General features: G+C 46.9%; 1 protein-coding gene across 2 annotated transcripts in view; it reads right to left on the bottom strand.

Moving 5' to 3' along the window:
• ZNF398 (zinc finger protein 398) overlaps positions 1-18,931 on the bottom strand; it is a 33,785-nt gene extending 14,854 nt beyond the window's left edge. Inside the window, exons 1-4 of one of the 2 annotated variants that reach the window (XM_043589832.1) lie at positions 18,561-18,931; positions 13,399-13,794; positions 5,666-5,792; positions 5,005-5,118 (exon numbers count right to left, since the gene is read on the bottom strand). In XM_043589832.1, coding sequence (XP_043445767.1) covers positions 5,005-5,118; positions 5,666-5,792; positions 13,399-13,794; positions 18,561-18,584 — 661 coding nt within the window. In that variant the 5' untranslated portion in view covers positions 18,585-18,931. Of the gene's footprint in view, positions 1-5,004; positions 5,119-5,665; positions 5,793-13,398; positions 14,389-18,560 lie in introns of those variants that run through there. The other variant, XM_043589831.1, reaches the window with a different exon arrangement.
• Between the last annotated feature and the right edge of the window lie 1,173 nt (positions 18,932-20,104).

Here is a 20,104-nt window from a genome sequence, read left to right as displayed (position 1 = left end):
GCCCCTTCCCCTTTTGCACTCCATCATCTCTCTCTCAAAAATAAATAAACATTAAAAAATTTTTTAAAACTTTTTGTGAAACAGGTGTGGAATGGAAACGTTGCCAGGTGAATGTGTTAAGTATTTGTGTGAGTTAAAACCTCAGAGTTTTATCATTCCCAGGATGATTCTTGTTTTTAAACAGGATAAAGCAAAATCTAAGGGGTATCATACTGGGATGTGCTTTAATCACTGAGTTTGTATAGGAAACGATGGCCTCACTGGACTAGGGTCAACAGGCATCATCAACAGGGGCTAATGGCAATGCACCTGAAACCATGACCAAGGAGATCTCCCCAGAAGTGTAAGACTTAAAAACGAATTTGTTTTACTTTTGGGTCATTTTAGAATCATTGCTTGAGTTCATGGCTTCTGAACTAGAAGAAGGACAAAGATAATGGACTTTCAGTAATCATTCCATTGGAACTTCTTGGGTAGTTTTTCTCCAAAGAATTGCAAAAACTTGGGAGTTCAATATTCAAACCGTTAGTGACTAAATAATGGCCATGCCCCCCCCCCCCACACAGCTGATCTGCACTTGGCCCTAATAATAGAGTTAAAGAAGAACTTCAGAAAATCTCAAGATTATATTTTTCTGTATTCTCCCATTCACCACTCTTCTCTACTAAGTGTATGGAATTTTATCCAACACATCAATAGGCATCCATGACCATTCCCTAGGGAGGTATAACAATTTCTCTTTCCTTTCATCGGATTCAGATGATGGTGATAGGGACAGCATGTAACATTAATTCCAAGATATTTGGCCATAAAAAGGAAGGGGACTCGCATGGTACCATTACTATCCTCAAATCCATTCTAGCTACATATTTTTATTATAACGCACAGTTCTTTCTAAAGCTCTAAAATGTAATACAATAATACATTATGGGCTTTATTTTATGAGAAATATGGATAAAATCCAAATTATTTCAGAAGATTAAGGTTTCTAGGAGTCCATCAATTATTCCAATATAAATACACTGGAAATAATAAATTATACAATGTGTTAAAATTGATTTAAAAAATTTGTTTAGGGGTGCCTGGGTGGCTCAGATGGTTAAGCATTTGACTTTGGCTCAGGTCATGATCTCACAGTTCATGAGTTAGAGCCCTGCGTTGGGTTCTGTGCTGACAGCTCGGAGCCTGTAGCCTGCTTTGGATTCTGTGTCTCCCTCTCTCTCTGCTCCTCCCTCATTCATGCTCTCTCTCTGTCTCTCAAAAAATAAGTAAAAGTTTTAAAAAGTTTATTTTTCAGAAAGAGAGAGACAGAGTGCAAGCGGGGGGAGGGGGGAGGGGCAGAGAGAGAAAGAGAGTGAGAGAGAAAGAGGGAGACAGAACCCGATGCAGGGCTCGAACTCACAAACTTTGAGATCAAACTGTGGCAAAGTTGGATGCTTAACCAACTGAGCCACCCAGGCACACCTAAAATTGATTTTTAAAAATATGATGTTGCTTTATGGAAGAAAAGCTGCTTGCACAAAAGTAAAAAAGCAAACAAACAAAACAAAAATGATTAGTGTTTCCATTAGAACAAGATGAAAATAGGATTTAAATGGTTAGAACTCTAAGGGAAGAGGGGTGCCTGGCTGGCTTACTCTGTAGAGTATGCAACTCTTGATCTCAGGGTCATGAGACCAAAGGATTGTGAGTTCAAGCCCCATGTTGGGTGTAGAGATTACTTTAAAACAACAACAACAACAACAACAAAACCTAAATGGAGAATAATCTATCAAAAAGATATTTTATTAGTTATGTCACTAAAGTGGCCTAGAATGAGTACCTCTGCCTAGTATTTGTATGCACCCTAATAACCAGTTTATTCTCCACTGAAAGGAATCGGGATTTTGTGTGTGTGTTAGGAGCAGAGAACTCTGCTGGGCCTGTGTTAAGGCAACAGCCTGAGCCTGGCTGTCGTCAGAAACGCCTGTTGCAAGGTTTACGTCCCTACACCAATTGGAAACTTCCCCCAAATGTTAGGAGGGCTTCGCCTGGCCTAGTTGTTTGTGCAGTGGAGGTTATGCTGAACGTTTCTTTTCCTTCTGGGAGTCCAGAACTTTGGAATATGCTAGGCAGAGGATGCCTATGTGACCAGCTCGTAGTGAAACCCTTGAATGCTAAGTCTCTAAGTTTCTTTGGGAGACAACATGCTGTGCATGTTGTTACAAGTCCCTGCTGGAGGAACCGCATGTGTCCTGTGAGACTCTACTGAGAGAGGACTCTGGAAGGTTCCCCTGGTTCCCTCCAGACTTTGCCCTGGGCACCCTTTATCTTTGCTGGCTTTGCTCTGTATCCTTTTGCTGTAATAAACCTCAGCCCTAAGCATGACATTATGCTGAATCCTGCGTGTCCTCCTAGTGAAGGACCGAACCTGGGGGTGGCCTTGGGGACCCCCCAGAATAGACTGGAGCATATTTTTTTTTTAAGAACACAAGTACTGAGGCAGTACTGGAAAGACACAGGAAACCATTTAAAAATCATCTCACTTGCCAAGTTGACAATTTCAGCAACCAAAAGAAAATAGGCTTAAATGAATGAAAAGGCATGAATATATGATTAAATCTATAAGCAGGGAAATATAAAGGATTCTAAAGTAGAGACACATCTGAGGGGGTTTTAAAAATGCTATATATTGATCTGCCCAAATAATATGAAGCCTGTCCTCAAGTTCTAGTAAGTACCTAGGTTGATAATCACCAATGTAAGCTAAAACTGTACGGAATCAAACCAGAGCATTAAAGAAATTCAATGCTTACACTGTTTGTTAATTTTCCGTAAACATGTATTAATACATTTGGTTGACCACCCACAAATGGAGCCTTAAAAACCATGATAAGGGGCGCCTGGGTGGCTCAGTTGGTTAAGCATCCGACTTCAGCTCAGGTCATGATCTCATGGTTCGTGAGTTTGAGCCTCGCGTCGGGCTCTGTACTGACAGCTCGGAGCCTGGAGCCCGCTTCGGATTCTGTGTCTCCCTCTTTCTGATCCTTCCCTACTTGCGCTCTCTCTCTCTCAAAAATAAACAAACATTAAAAAAAAAAAAAAAAAAAGCCATGGTAAAAATAGACAAAATGGCAACTAAATGAAATTTTCATATATTATTATAAAACCAAATTATTTACACCTTTTCCATTCATCCTCAAAAATAAGATGACACACTGATTTATACTGGTTGAAAACTATGTTAGATAGCCAATAACATCAACTACGGCATAATTTCCAATAATTTCTGTAATCGAGTCACCCATCTTTGTGATATGATTTTAGATTCATTACTTAGATCCATGATATGAAGGTTCATCAAATTCAACCTGTTTGATTGCTTAATACCACCACCCACAGAGACTGTAGAATAACATAATGTGTGGCAGATATATACATTCTTCAAAATTCAGAGACTGTTGGGGTGCATGGGTGGCTCAGTCAGTTAAATGTCCAACTCTTGATTTCAGATCAGGTCATGATCTCAGTTTGGGAGGTAAAGCCCCAAGCTGGGCTCAGTGCTGACAGCGTGGAGCCTGCTTGGGATTCTCTCTCCCTCTCTCTCTCTCTCTGCCCCTTCGCCTGTTCACATACTCTCTCAAAATAAAGAAACAGACATTTAAAAATAAAAAACTCAGGGCGCCTGGGTGGCTCAGTCGGTTAAGTGTCCAACTCTTGGTTTCAGCTGAGGTCATGATCTCGTGGTTCGTGGGTTCAAGCACCGTGTTGGGCTCTGAACTGTCAGTGCGGAGCCTGCTTAAGATTCTATCTTTCTCTTTCTCTGCCCCTCCCCTGCTCTTCTTCGTACTCTCTCTCTCTCAAAATAAATAAATAAACTTAAAAAAATATATTGAACTCTAGGCTAATGATATTCATACTGAACTACATATGGGGAATTTTTTTTTTTTTTTTAAGAAGGAGAGAGAGAGAACTCAAGCAGGGGAGAGGGGCAGAGGGAGGAAGGAAGAAAAGGAGGACAGGGAGGGAGGGGGGAGAGAGGGAGAGAATGAATGAATCTTAAGCAGGCTCCACACTGAGTGTGGGGTCAATCCCACAACCCTGGGATCATGATCTGAGCCGCAATCAAGTGTTGGGCACCAAGCCAACTGAGATGGCCCAGGCGCCCCTCTGGGGAAATGTACTGATGTGTGTATTGAACTGGAAATACACTGAAAATAGGATGGATTGATAGGGATGCAGAGATGGATAAATACGTGTAAACTGTTAGTGACAGAATCTAGGTGGTAGGTATCTAGGTGTTCACTGTAAAATTATTTCAACTTTTCTATTTAGAAATTTTCATAAGGAAACGTTAGAAAAAAAATAGTGCCCGGGAGAGGGGGTGGGTTCCAAGAAAAGTTCATCTAATAGAGTGGTCTGAAGGATGAACTTTCTGTGAGCTTTCTGTCCAACAAAGAACGAAATGGTGAGCTTTTTCTGACCGCAGAGGTGGGACTTGAGACAAACACTACAACTGTACGTGGCTGAGCAGTCTTTGCACACGACAGCAGGCAGCTGCCAACCAAATAAAGTAGGGAGGGCTCATTAATGACAGCTGGCTCCCAAACCAGGTGAAGTTTGCCCAGGTGGCCACCATTGGGCTCCGCCCGTTAAGTGCATCTCCGAGGGACCCTGCGGACGCCCACCGCCCCCCATCATTTCTGACCCGCCCAGTGTATATTCACTGAAGCCACTTCCCTCCAGGAAAGCATTACCGCTTCCCCTGCCATCTAAGGATGTTAATTTTACCAGATAATTAGGTGTGGGAACCAGTCACGGAACACCATGAATAGCCCTCAGAGGTGCGGTAGTCGTGGGGACAGGCCATGGACCGGCCATCTCTAATACTCCCTCCTATTTAAGTGTCTGAGGGTCAGGCATTACTCACAGTCTAGCTGATTGAGACGGGAGAGGCTCTAGAAGCCCCATCGTCTCTGACCAGGAAGGGGAGACAAGGAGGGGATCATCTCCTCTCCTACTTACCTTCACTGGGGTCTGTGGGAATCTCACTCTCCTCTGGCCCTGCCTGCTCCTCTGTGTTATGCTCTCCTTCCGGCTGAATCTGAGATAAGACATCAGGTTGATTCATGGCATAATCTAGGAGAGGAAGAAGGGAAAGGAGGTATGACGAAGAGCTCAATGAGGATGACAACTTATTGCCATTAAAGCTGAATTGTAGGCTCTGAGGTCCACAGTCCCAGGGAACTTGTTTCAGATTCTAGAGCGCTCCTCCCCTTCCATTCCCCTCCTGTACGGATGACATCTCTTGGGAACGCACACAGAGGAGAGGTGATGGGAAAGGCATGCGTGCCGCTTTAGCACTGCCCACCTGCTACTTTCACTGAGGAAGAGGGACAGTTGCCTCAAGGGGGAGAACAAGGCCCTTTCAAAGTGAGGAACACCTATGGAAACCACTGCAACTGGGAGACCCCTAACCCTGAGCTTCATTCTCCATCCGATGAACTGGCAGGAGAGATTATGATTTCCTACTTGGGAAGGGTGAACTGGAAATCTCTCGCTTGCACCTAGGATCTGAAGTGTGTGGGGACAGAGGGAAAATGAGGACCGCTGGAGGGAAAGGGACTGCTCTAAGCCCCCGTGGAGCTGGGGTCCCCTCATTCAAAAGGCGCCAACTTAGCCTCACCCATGGAGATAAGAGACTCGTAGTTGCCCTTCATGATATTCTTGTAAAGCTCTTTTTGCCATTCTTCTAATTTTTCCCACTCTGGAGTGGAAAAGTAGATGGAGATATCATCAAATGTCACAGGCACCTGAAATTATAATCATATTGGAGTTAGTCCCTCCCACTGCAATTCAGTCATTTAGCCAATCTTACTAAGTGCCTACTTGTCACACAAAGACTGTGTGGGATGCAGGAGGGATACAGGAAAAACAGGGCACAGACCCGACCTCTAGGAGTTGAAGATGTTTTCAAGGAGAAAGGCAATAAACTTTAGAGCGACGAGTTTTGGGAGGTTGGAGCACATGACTTGTAAACAGTCCCTCACGGAGAGAGGCGCAGATGCAAAGCAGTATATAATTCACACAATACAACATGTTCTGAATACCCACCACGTACAAGCTTTATCCTAAGTGCCAAGATTACAAAAATACGGTTTCTGCCCAAAATAAGCATATGGTCACATTCAAATTGAAGACATGGGCCAGAAATTTTGGATATCGAGCTATAATAGGGCTGGAATGAGTCCAGAAGAGATGGGGCTCTGGTGTGTTATTAACAGGCCTAATGGGAACAGGAAAAACATGTAAGCATGGAAAACTGGAATTTACTTTCAGACGACAATGATGAAGCCTGCCGAGTTGGGAGCTCGGGCTTCATGTAGGGAATGGTCATACGCAGAACAGAATCCCCCCACCCTCTGGCAACGTTTCGTCCAAAGCTAGGCACTTTTCCCTAGGTAAAAACTGGAAGGCTCTTCTGTAATGAAGTATAAGAGTTGCCTGGGGAATTTAAGGTATCTAGTACGGGCACTATCGCCTCATTCTGGCATCTAGCTGATCATAAGGCTAGCTCACCCTCCTGTCACCGGACAGCTTCCTGTAGTTAAATTCTGAAATACAAGCTAAGCACTAAGTGTCAATGCCCATTTAGCAAAGTCGGCCACTTGAACAAGAAAGACTAAAATAAGGGAGGAAAATGTGGAAGGAAACAAATACCCAGGCAACAGAATTTAAAAAACAAAAACAAACCACCACCACCTCCTAACTAGTATTCCCACAAAGATTTGAGAGATATTACACCACCCATAAAATAAAAACAGGATACTATGGAAAAAGGAATATCAGAGAAGAAGAAACATTTCTGGTATCTACTATACACACACACACACACACACATTTTTTTCCCAAAATTAAAAAATTCAATGAAAACCATACATATTTATTTTCATAAACTTAACATACTCATTAAGGGTCAAAGGTCTATGCAATACTATGAGGCAACTGGGTTTATTTTCTAATTGCTTCATTTTCCAACTAGAAATTTTGTTCTTTAGGGGCTAGAACTTTAAATTACTTACTTTACACTTGCTCAGCACCTAAAGCCAGGGTGAGGGCAAGTGTAGATGACATAATTGTATCTAATGTCACTACACAAAAGATTTCTGATACCTTACAACAAAAACACATGACAAAATAATGATTAAAAAAAAAGGATCAGGATGGGATTCTGGTTCAAGGCTATGAACTAAACACATATGTATCTTCCTTCCCTCCCTGAGTTCTACTGAAATGACAGTAAATAAGATCAGCAGGGACTAAATCTTTTTTTCTTTTAATGTTTTTTTATTTTTGAGGAGGGGAGGGGCAGAGAGAGAGGGAGACAGAGAATCCGAAGCAGGCTCCTCACTGGGAGTGCAGAGCCCAATGCAGGGCTTGATCTCATGAACCACGAGATCATGACCTAAGCCGAAGTCAAACACTTAACTGAGCCACCTAGACGCCCCATAAATCTAAAGCAGTGCCAAGAATAAGGAGAAGCCATCACTAGACCAGAGTTTTTGATGAGTTTCGCACCGAGACCCAAACGATGGGCACGCGCTGGGGTCCAGGGTGTGGGAGGAAGCCGCAGCTCCGCTACTCCGCGAAGGACAGACTGCAGTTGAAGAATCCAGAGAATTCCAAGCTCAAAGCCGGCAGAGACAATGAATGAGTGGGAAGAAAAGTGATTATGGGTTGGAGTTTGAAGGTCTATCTTGGGACTAGCAGGGACCCCTTCACTGCCCTGGCAGAGGGAGGAAGCGGCAGCGTTTACCCCAGAGCTGAAACGGCAGACATCACCTCTAAGGACATCTAACAGCCCAGCCTGCCTGGAGACAGCATGCACTTCCAGGGGGCATGTGATGACACAGAGTACCGCTTCCCTCCTGGTCTCTGGGTGGTCCCTGCACCCCCTACTTGCTCCTCACCAGGGCACCTCAAAGCAAAGCCCAACTATGTCTAGCATCAACGGAGGCAGCTCTCTGCTGTAAAGGAAAGATCTTTTGGTTAAACAGACTCACACGGTGGCCGAGGAGACATGCCAGCTTCCTGTCATTAACCTATTAATCAGTTGAGCCTGTCACTTATGGATACACAACCTAGGTTTACTCAATATTAAAAAAAAATGATGCTGTGAGGATACACAAACACTACAACGATCCTAGAAGAAAAAACAATGAACAGGGGCATCTGGGTGGCTCTGTCGGTTAAGCATCCGACTTCGGCTCACATCATGATCTCACAGTCCGTGAGTTTGAGCCCCGCGTCGGGCTCTGTGCTGACAGCTCAGAGCCTGGAGCCTGCTTCACACTGTGTCTCCCTCTCTCTGACCCTCTCCCATTCATTCTCTGTCTTTCTCTGTCTCAAAAATAAACAAACATGAAAAAACAAAAACAAAAACAAAAAAACAATGAACAAATCAAACAAGCCTCTAATACATATTCCCAGAGACATTTGAATATCACATCCATTTAAATAAATTCAGGTTGCTTCAAAAAAAGGAGATAGAAATAACTATTCTTGAAAATTAAATATGTAATTTTTTTTTAATGTTTATTTATTTTTGAGAGAGAGAGACAGAACATGAGTGGGGGAAGAGCAGAGAGAGAGAGGGAGACACAGAATCCAAAGCAGGGTCCAGGCTCCAAGCTCTCAGCACAGAGCCCGACACGGGACTCGAACCCACGAACCATGAAATCATGACCTGTGCTGAAGCAGGTCACTCAACCAACTGAGCCACACCCAGACGCCCCTAAATATGTAATTTTTAAAATAAAAATGAGAAAGTCTGGAAGGGAAGGTGATGAAACTCTAAAAAGGTGAACAAGGGGCTCCTGGGTGGCTCAGTCAGTTAAGCATCTGACTCTTGATTTCAGCTCAGGTCAGGATCTCATGGATCGTGGGTTTGATCCCAGTATCAGGTTCTGCACTGACAGTGCGGAGCCTGCTTGGGATTCTCTCTCTCCCCCTCCCCCCACTTGCACATGCGTGTGCTCTCTAAATAAATAAATAAATATGGGGCGCCTGGGTGGCTCAGTCAGTTGGGCGTCCGATTTCAGCTCAGGGCATGATCTTGCAGTTTGTGAGTTCGAGCCCTGCGTCAGGCTCTGTGCTGACAGCTCAGAGCCTGGAGCCTGTTTCAGATTCTGTGTCTCCTCTTCTCTCTGCCCCTCCCATGCTTGTGCTCTGTCTCTGTCTCTCAATAACAAATAAATGTTAAACTTTTTTTTTTTAATAAATAAACAAACTTTAAAAAAAAATTTTAAAGGTGAGGGGCACCTGGGTGACTCAGTCGGTTGGGCGACCGGCTTCAGCGCAGGTCACAATCTCATGACTCGTGCCTTTAAGCCCCGCGTCGGGTTCTGTGCTGACAGCTCAGAGCCTGGAGCTTGCTTCAGATTCTGTGTCTCACTCTCTCCCTGCCTCTCCCCCACTCATGCTCTCTCTCTGTCTCAAAGGTAAATAAACATAGGTGAATAGGGGGTGCTTGGGTGGCTCAGTCGCTTAAGTGTCTGATTTCAGCTCGGGTCATGATCTGACAGTTCATGAGTTTGAGCCCTGTCGGGCTCTGTGCTGACAGCTCAGAACCTGGAGCCTGCTTCAGATTCTGTGACTCCCTCTTTCCCTGCCCCTTCCCCGCTCACGCCCTTTCTCTCTCTCAAAAATAAACATAAAAAAATTCTTTTGAAATAAAAAAAAGAAAAAGGTGAATAATAGGAAGGGAAAGTTAGAGACAAAGATCACAACCCACTATGAGTCAGATGGTAGTTCCAGAAAATACAGGAGAAATGGGGATGAAATATTCTAAAAATAGGATTATGGAAGAAAAGTTTCCAGAGCCGAACAAGACACCCATCTTCCGAATGAAAGATAACACCAAGTGTGTGACACAAATGTTAAAAGACCTACACGAAGACACACCCTCAACACGTTTTAGAAAAACAAGTACAAAAAAAAAACACCAAGTACAAATGGGAAGATTCTAGAGAACAGATTTCTTGTAAACGGATTTGGTGTTCATTTGGAATTAATGCTGAAATATTAATTTGGAATTGATTTGGTATTAAGGTTTATCATCAATGGCATTCGATGTTATGAGACAAAGGACCGATGCCTTTAAAATTCTGAGAGAAGTGGAGTATTCAGCCTTAAAAAGGAAATGCTGATACAACATGGGTGAACCTGGAAGATATTGTGCTGAGTGAAATAAGCCAGTCACGGAAGGACAAATAGTGTATGATCTCATTTATATGAGGGACTCAGAAGAGTCAAATTCACAGAGACAGAAAGCAGAATGGTGGGCGCCAGGGGCCGGGGCGGAGGGGCTGGGGGATTAGCGTTTAATGGAGACAGAGTTTCAGTTTGGGAAGTTCTGGAGATGGATGGTGTTGGTAGTTGCACAGTGATGTGAATGTACTGAGTACCACTAAACTGGGCATTTAAACGTGGCGAAAATGGTACATTTTAGGTTGTGCACATTTTACCACAGTTTAAAATTGAAAGTACGAAGAAAACTGAGGGAAGATTATTCTGAACTTGGCACTCAGAAGTAAGGACAGGGTCACCTGGCGGCGGGGGTGGGGGGGAGGGGTTCAGTCAGTAAGTGTCCGACTCTTGATTTTGGCTCTGGTCATGATCTCATGGTTCATGAGTTTGAGCCCTGAGTCAGGCTCTGTGCTGACAGCGAGAAGACTGCTTGGGATTCTCTCTCCTTCTGCCCTTCCCCAGCTCGCTCGCTCGCTCTCTCTCTCTCTCTCTCTCAAAAAGAAATAAACAAACATAAAAAAAAAAATAAAGACAGAATAAGAAGAGTATTTTCAACAAAGCAAAGATGCAAATTTTGCTTCCCATATTTAAAGCTAATAAATCTCTAATATGTTCTAACTTCATGAAGATATCTTAAAGAAATATCACATTGTCTTCTATACGATTTTGGAGTTTAAGATGGAGAGTTTAAACGTTATCCATTTATCTAGGTAAGACAATGGGTACACACTTTAACTTACCTTTTCTACTAATCTTATGGCAATACTAAGTATAAATTATCCCAAAGAACTCCTGGAGGGGCTCCAGACACACAAGTAAAACACACTGGGGAAGGTTCTCTATCAGATGCTGACTCTGATATCCCTCCCTGCAAATCTGGAAAGAGACATCGGTCATCATTCTCTCCCTTTTCTCCCTTCCCACTCACTCTTCAACCTGCCCTTCCCAGACTTCTAGGCCCCGCGTCTTAGCAAGGTCTCCGGCAAGGTCTATGTTGCCAAATCATCCTCTGTCTGCATCTTTCTAGATCTCTCAGTGACATGCAATCCAAATGACAGCTTTCTCCTTGAATGCTTTTCCTCCTCGTCCTGTGATGCCACATACACTCCTATCTTGTTTCCATCTCGCTGGCCACTCCTTTTGGTCTCCTTTGCCAGCTCTGCCTGCCCCTGGAGCATGGTCCTTGGACTCTTCCCCCTGCTTCGCCATGCTTTCTCCTGAGGCAATCACCTCCAGTCTCAGGACTTTCAACAGGGTCTGTGCACCCATAACTGCCAAATATTACTCCTCTCTGAGCCGCGGGGACCACTTAACATCTCTCCTGACTGTATCACGGGCACCTCAAACCTAATGCTGCCAAAAGAGAGCTCCTAATTCCTTCCCACTCCTCAAGATAGTCCCCATCTCAGTAAATGTCACCACCATCCATCGGGTTCTTGGAGCCAAAAGCCTAACAGCCAGTAAACCTAAGGTGGTTAAGAGCATATGCTCTGGAGCCAGCTGGGTTGCAATACCACTCTATTACTTATATTTAGTAACTAAATGATCTTGGGCAAGTTAGGGTTCCTATGAAAATAACCAAAGCACTTAGAACAAGTTCTACGTAAATTATCACACACTAAATTTAAAATTATCGTTGTTCTTCATTACCAAATTCCCATCCGTGACTCCTACCCAGCATCTCCGCCAAAAGTCCGGAATCTGCCCACTATCCGTCTCCACCACGGCTACCCTCACCCAAGCCACTCTCATCCCTCCCACTATTGCAGCTGCCTCTTGTTTTCTCCCTGCTTCTATTCCTACCAACCCGATCCGTCTCCTACGGAGCAGCCAAAGTGATTTGTTCAAAATAGCAACCAGATAGAACTCCTCTGTTTAATACCCTCAATTTCTTTCCATTATACCCAAGATAAAACCAATTCCTTACCTTGGTCTCAGACCCCTACATCAGTGATTCACAGCCCCGGTTGCACACTAGACCCCACCACGGAGATGTTAAGATTTGTGTTTTAGCCTCATCCAGGACCCACTAAATCAGAATCTCCTGGTGTGATGCCCACCAAAATGGAAAAAGCCCTCGCGTGATTCCTGTGTACAGTCAGTGCTGAAAAACACTGCCCTAAATAACGTGACCTCATCCATTTCTCTAGGCACAGGCCTGTTTTCACCGCATACCAGCTAATGGGTTTCCCCTTGCCTTCAGTGTTCCACGTTTGTTTGTCTTCAGGACTTTGCACGGGGCATCGTCACCGCCTAGAAAGTTCTTCCTCAGATCTTCTCACAGCTGCGTCCTTCCTGTCATTCAGTCTCAGCCTAAATATTAGCACCTTTATGAGAGCTGCTCTGAAAACCCACCAAAAACTAAATCACCGAATAGCACTTTTTTAATCTACTCACACCTAAATGGATTTATTTTCTTGTCTGTTTATATTTTCTGTCTTTCTCCACTAAAATTTAAGCTCCAGGGAAGCTTACATGAATTGTTCAGTGCTGTGCCTCCAGGATATAGATATTCAGTAGACAGTATGTGCTCAGGAAAACCAGATGCCTCGAGGCTGTGTTCCATAGATTAAGAATGAAGTTTATTTTCTTCTGGTGTATGGGCCACTCCCTGCAGAAGGGCCGGGCCCTAGCCCCAAAACATACTTCCGTAAAGGGTACTAAAGGGCAGGATCATGCCAATCTTAGGCCTACAGAGAGTCCCAAACCATCTACTTGCCAGCTCTTCCTCCAGACTCCTCTTTTCACCAGAATTACCAACAAATTCATAAGGGCTGATTGAAATGATATTTAATTTAGCTTCCGCACCAAGAACGAAGCAGACAGGTTAACAAAGACAAAAGGGACTCGGAGATAAAGGGCAGGAGAAAGCTGAAGAGAAAAACAAAATCTATCTGCCAGGTAGCCAACTCTGAATTGGAAAGAGGTTTCTAATCTTCAGTCGGACACTTCAATTCAAATCACAGCTAAATTGAACGTGAAATGTTTCCCAAATAGATGAACAAAACCCAACTTAATCGCTCCTTTAGCCTGACTGGCCAACAGAATCCCTTACTCCTAGTCTATGGACTAGTGGTACCACTTTCCACCCAGAAGGGGCGAGGGAATTACCTTTGGGATATCCCCTTTGATCCCCGGCGGCAGTCGCAGGATCCAGAAGTTTCGGTTTCTCAGCAGGTTCTCCAAGTTCTCCAGCCGCCTCTGCAGCAGCCCGTACTCCTGCAGCAGGGTCCCCAGCACGGCCCACTTGCCCTCCAGCTGGTTCCCGAGATCAGCCACTGTCTTTTCACAGCTGGCCAGCTTCTTCTCCGCCGTCCCCGTCCGTCCTTCCAGGTGCAGGAGGCGCCGGCTGTGGACCTCCACCTTTCTCTCAATGGCCTGCACGGCTGCCACCACGGTCCACAGGGAGATGGCTGCCGTCTGCAGGTGGGCCTCGTTTGCTGCCGGGGGCGTGGGAAGAGGAAGGGGCTGCAGGGAGGTAAGGCATTCAGAATCCCATTCAGAAGTCTGTACGCGGTGGAGAGAGGAGACAAGACACTGAGTGTTGGAAGGAACCCTAAGCCAAACTAAAATCAAAGAAGGACTGGTTAGCTGGTTAACCAGCTGTGATTCATCTAAATACAGTTTTAGCACTGCCTGCAAAAGCTTCATCTTTATGGTGCTCGTCAGCAGCAAAAGCCAAGAGGACTGCTTTGGCGGTTCAGGGATAAATGAAGTCAGACAGTGAGGGACACTGGATTCAGAACCAGCCTGGCCTATCCCCTGGGGTGTTACGCTGTAGAGCCAATTGTCCAGAGGCTCGGGTTGCTGCTGCATCCTCTATTTCTGGAAAAGGCCTACGTGCACCAGATCTTTCTAGGTTCCTTTGAACTCACTGCCCTCTGATAAAACCTTTATTGATTTATGCTCCAGCCCTGTCCACCACCCTGCTTACGAACCTCAACCGTACCATTCTGTAATACTTTAAAAAGCTGAGAGTATTGAGCATGGAGAAAACATATTTTCAAATATTTGATGGTTCTAAAATGTTAGGCAGAACAGACTTTTTTCAATTAAAATTTTTTTTAATGTTTTAAATGTTTATTCATTTTTGAGAGAGAGAGAGAGAGAGAGAGAGAGACAGAGTGCAGGAGGGGCAGGGGCAGAGAGAGAAGGAGACACAGAATCTGAAGCAGTTCCAAGCTCTGAGCTGTCAGCACAGAGTCCGATGCAGGGCTCGAACCCCCAAACCTGCAAGATCATGACCTGAGCCAAAGTCGGATGCTTAACCGACTGAGCCACACAGGAGCCCCCTTAATTAAAATTTTTTTTAATGTTTGTTTATTTTATTAAAAAAAATTTTTTTTAACGTTTATTTTTGAGACAGGGAGAGACAGAGCATGAATGGGGGAGGGTCAGAGAGAGAGGGAGACACAGAATCCAAAACAGGCTCCAGGCTCTGACCTGTCAGCACAGAGCCCGACGCGGGGCTCGAACTCACGGACTGCAAGATCATGACCTGAGCCGAAGTCGGATGCTTAACCGACTGAGCCACCCAGGCGCCCCAACGTTTATTTATTTTTGAGAGAGAGGGTGCATGTGCAAGAGAGCAGGGAGGGGGGGCAAAGAGAGAGGGGGTCAGAGGATCTGAATCTTCGCTGAGAGCAGAGCAGCAGAGAGCCCAATGTAGGGCTTGAACTCACGAACCGTGAGATCATGACCTGAGCTGAAGTCAGACACTTAACTGACTAAGCCACCCAGGTGCCCCCAGAACATTATCATTTTTTATTTAATGTTTGATATTTTAAATATTATATTGCATCTATTCCAGAGGGCAGAACTAGAACATGGAATTTCCAGGCAGGCAAACTCTGTCCTACATAAATAATTTTTGAAACTAGATCTTTCCAAGAAAATACCAGGCTGCCCCATCACTGAAAATGCTGTGAAATAAAATGTATATTAAAAAAAAGAAATTCCAGGGAACCTAGGTGGGTCAGTCTGTTGAGTGTCCAGCTCTCGCTTTTGTCTCAGGTCATGATCCCAGGGTCATGAGACACAGCCCCCGCTGAGCATGGAGCCTGCTTAAGATTTTCTCTCTCATCATCCGACTTCAGCTCAGGTCATGATCTTGCGGTTCTTGGGTTCGATCCCTACACCGGGCTCACTGCTGTCAGTGCAGATCCTGCTTCAGATCCTCTGTTCTCCTCTCTGCCCCTCCCCCACTTGCGCTCTATCAAAAATAAATAAAACATTAAAATATTTTCTCTCTTTCTGCCCCTCTCCCCAGCTCATGGTCTCTCTCTCTCTCTCTCCAAAATTAAAGAAAGAAAGAAAGGAAGGAAGGAAGGAAGGAAGGAAGGAAGGAAGGAAGGAAGGAAGGTCCTATAACATAGGGGAGATTGGAGCAGAATGACCTCCACAAAGCCTTGCGACTCTATGAATTTGACAACACGCTCCCTGGCCACAACCTCCCATCTCTCCAGCTCACCCACCACCTGCTCTGCAATCCCACTAAACCCCTGCCCAAGCCATTTGCTCCTGGCTTCCCAGCCCGTTACAGGCTTTGTTTCCTTCCTCGGTGCATCATTTCAACCACCTTCAACCCCTTTCTGTCTTTCTGCCTCACCTGCTCCAGCTCTGAATCAGTCTAACTGTTCCTTCTCTGTTCCTGTAAGCAAGCTGGTAAACCCTACTAAAGGAAGTCACACGACAGGGAAAACTGGTGTCACCCCACACCAGTGGTCTCTAAGCTCAGCAGGAACTCAACATTGTCTGGTGCCCCCTACGCTTTTCTTCCCATTCCATATAGTAGCCACTGCAACCCCCCCCCACACACAACCCTTAAACTTTTAGTACAATACTTCTTAAACTAACGTGCCCGAGAATCATCTGCAGATCTCGTTAAAAGGCAGACTTTGACGGTTGAACGTCCAACTCTTGATTTCAGGTCAGGTCATGAGATCGGCCCCGCATCTGGCTCAGCGCTGACAGTGTGGAGCCTGCTTAGGATTCTCTCTCTCCATCTCTCCGCCCCTCCCCCACTCGTGCTTGCTCGCTTGCACACGCGCGCATTCTCTCTCTACAATAAATAAACTAAGAAATAAAAATGCAGACTTTGATTCAGCAGGCCTGGGAGGCAAATTGAGATTCTGCATTTTTACCAAGCTGCCGGGTGATGCTGATGCTGGTGGTGCAGAGAGCACACGTGGGGCAATGAGACCCTTGTCCACTGCAGGCCCCCTCAACCTCAGGGGACAACATGGCCTCCTACTTTGAGAAGAAAGAGTAATTAGCCTGCAACTCTCTCAACTTTCTCCTATTACACTGGCTTCTCACTTCAAACTCATCAGTAGCTTAATCCATGCTTTCTTCCTTCCTTCCCACAGGAAAAGGTTGCACGCATCCTATTTAAAACTAATCTCTCCACTTAGGCTCTGAATGCCAACGCTTTCCACACTTTTAGGGACATTGTTCTTTTCTCTTTTTTATGGTCAGTAGTTCAATGTCTCCTAATTCTTCTCGGTAAAGGCAGACCCGCACCATTCAAAATGGGACCCGCATGTGGCTATTAGCACTTGAAATGTGGGTATTGTGACTGGGACGTGCTGGAAGTTTAAAATACACACCAGATTCTGCAGACTTAGTATGAGGGGGGAAAATGGAAAACTTCATTAGTAAGTTCTTAATATTGGGAGCACCTGGGGTGGCTCAGTGGGTTGAGCATCTGACTCCTGGTTTTGGCTCAGGTGACGATCTCAGGGTCCTGAGATTCAGGTCTGCCTCTGGCTCAGGCTGTGCACTGAGCATGGAGCCTGCTTGGGATTGTCCCTCTACCTCTCTCCCCCTCCCCCGACTAGTGTGTGCTCTAAAATTCTAAAATTCTTTTTTTTTTTTTAAGTTTATTTGAGAGACAGTGCACGTGGGGGAGGGGCAGAGGGAGAGAGAAGATCTTAAGCAGGCTCCATGCAGCCAGTGCAGAGCCTGAGTCAGATGGGGGGGGGGGGGAGGGTTGAACTCACAAAACCAGGCGATCATGACCTGAGCCAAAACCAGCAGTCAGATCCTTAATCGACTGGACCTGCCCCCCACAAAAAACATTCTCAATATTGGTTACACACTGAAATATTCCGTATGCTTTGGATTAAATAAAATATATTAAAATTAAGTTCATCTATTTGCACTTTTTAAATGCCAGTACTAGAAAATTTAAAGGTACATATGTAGTGTCCACTTTATTTCTATTAAATAGGGTTGGCATTGAGGCTTGATCATCTCTACCCTGGTAAAAAAAAAAAAAAAGGAAAAAGGAAAACGGATCCAAGGGCAGACACTGCGTTCCTCTCTACCCTACTCCCCACCCCATTGCTACCTGCTCCCTCTTTCCCTCCTCACTTTCCAGGCACTCCATTGCCCATCCTGTTTCCTGACTCACTAAAACGGCTCTCCTTGGGGCGACCAAAGGCTTCCTGGCTGACAAAATGCACGGCGTCCGTTTCAGTCCTATGCTACTGGGCCGGTCCCTGCTCCTTCTACGTGGCTCTCGTGCGCAGGGACTACGCTGGTCACCTCCGCGGCCCTAGCAACTGGGAGAGGGCCTGGCTCGCTGCCGGCCTGCGGGAAATAGCCGCGGGACGAATGAACACGTATAAGGCTATCTGGTCCTCGGAACCGCACCAGTCGTTCAGCAGCACAGACGGAGGGCCTAGAGTGGCGCGCATTGTCATCCACCGGGCGCTGGGGACCCCGGCGCTCACGCAGTCCTTCGTCCCGCCCGGGGGTTACCGTCCGCGCCGCATCCGCGGCCGCGCGCGGCTCCGGCAGACGGCCCCGAACGTGATTCCGTGCGGACGGCTGCCGGAGCCGGAGAACGCCGATGGAAACACCCAACCAAGCTTCCTGCCCGCCGCGCGTCTGGCTGGCAGTGGCGGGGCTGACACCGAGCGGGAGGAGCCCCTCTTCACTCATTCCTCTTTCATTAGCGGAAGACGCGCTCTCGGCTCTAAACGTCCGAATGGGAAGGAGGAGCCCCGGGCCTCGCACCCGAGGCGCCGGGACCGCACGATGGGGGAGGGGGCGCCGCCGTCCCGGGCCGGAGTTCGGCGTCGGTGTCCCCACTCGGCGCCTCAGGCCCTTCCCCGCCGGCGGGACCCGGGGAGCGCCCTTGCGCCGGGGCCCCGCGCCTGACAGGCCGGGCGACCCGACCTCCTCCCCTCCCGCGGGTCCGCGGCGCCGAGCCCTAGGCGCCCAGACCGTCCCAGGCTCGCAGCGCTCGGCGCGCGGGCCGCTCTTACCGGAGCCGGGGCCGCCTCGGCCATGGCCCTGCGCTGTCCGGCCCGGGCCGGAGTCGTCGTCGTCGTCGCCGCCGCTGCCGCCGCCGCCGCTGCCGCCGCCGCCGCGCGCGGCCCCACGCAGGCCGGCCCCGGGTCTCTCCGCAGGCGGCGCCCGCCCGGCTCTGCCTTCCCTGCCCGGACTCGCGCGGCTGCTCGGGGCGCCGGGACGCAGCGGAGGCACGGCGGCCGGCCGGTGAAGCTTAGGAGGCGGGCAGGCTCAGCGGCGCTCGGCCCGCAGCGGCCCCTCAGCTGGCGCTTTGTGGCCACCGAGCGCACCCTGGAAACGGCTCCGGCCTAGACGCGCCGCAGGCCCGCGCCGCCCGCCCGCCGCCGCAGCGCGCCCCCTGCCGGCCCCGGCGGCCACTTCCGTCCCGGCGGTGGAGGTGCGGCGCCCGAGGCTTCTGGTTTCCCGCTTACCCCCAGAGGCTGTATCTATCAGAGAGGAGTTTAGGACCCAGCCAACCCAGGGCTCGTTCCCGGGATCGCCTTTCTTCCTGAGGGCCCGGTTAGCGGGCACCGCACGACGGGAGGCGCACCGGCGGGAAGACAGCCCAGTTTGGAAAGGTGGCGATCGGCGGAGTGCGAGAGCCAGACCGGCCGGAGCGAGCCGGTGCGTTACGACGAGTGACCGAGAGGCACAAATCTGCGACGAAGAGACGTCCGTCATTTGCAGACATAGCACTTGTGGCTAACAAGGTGAAGCGGCTTACGTCTCATGTGGCCTGTGTTAGGACCAAAAGTGAAGTCTGCAGTCTCGGATTATTGAGGTTGCGATTTGCTGCGTCTGTGCTGATGAACAGGAGAGAGCCGAGTGTTATTATGGAGGTCGTGGGTGTTACAGTTAAGACAACCACACAATCCTGAGTTTCTAGCACAGCCCTCAGTTCAAACATGCTCGACGTGAATGAAAATCCTCCCGAGCCTGTATTTCAACAAATGAATCAAGTCAATGCCCGTAACGGTCAAAGTAAGGCTAAATCACAAAAGTATGAGAATCATCCCGTTGGGGCACCTGCTCTTGAGCATACAAACTATCTTTAGACTGGAGCTATACCTGAAAATCTATTTTGGTCAAGTGGTGAATGTTTGATAGTTAAAAATTAAAAATTGCTATTCTCTAAATGAGAATGTCGCCATAACAGAGTGAGCTTTTAAAAAAGAAAAAAAATACGAACTTCCCTGGAAACTCAGTTTTTATGGTTTTATTATTAAAAGCGTAGCAGTTAAAATGTTAAAGTTTGGCTTTGTAAGGCAAGAACAGTAACTTCTCAGCCCTGGCGACTGCTGGATGCTTATGGCCAATAAACAGGTTCATTTGCATCACCAAATAAGATACTTTCAACTGGGCTTCAAGGAGTAGCAAGGCTACATCTGCCAGTATAATATGGTAATATTGCCACCAATTATGTGTTTCTTCCTCTAAGAGGAACTGATTATGGTAAAGACTTTATTCCTTTTTAATTGTTGGCCTTGACAATTTCTTGGGCAATGACAGCATTCCATTG

The sequence above is a fragment of the Prionailurus bengalensis genome, chromosome A2 (assembly GCF_016509475.1).
Source record: "Prionailurus bengalensis isolate Pbe53 chromosome A2, Fcat_Pben_1.1_paternal_pri, whole genome shotgun sequence".
Classification (NCBI taxonomy): Eukaryota; Metazoa; Chordata; class Mammalia; order Carnivora; family Felidae; genus Prionailurus; species Prionailurus bengalensis.
Note: the sequence above shows the minus strand (reverse complement) of the source record. Positions and strands in the feature narration are given on the sequence as shown.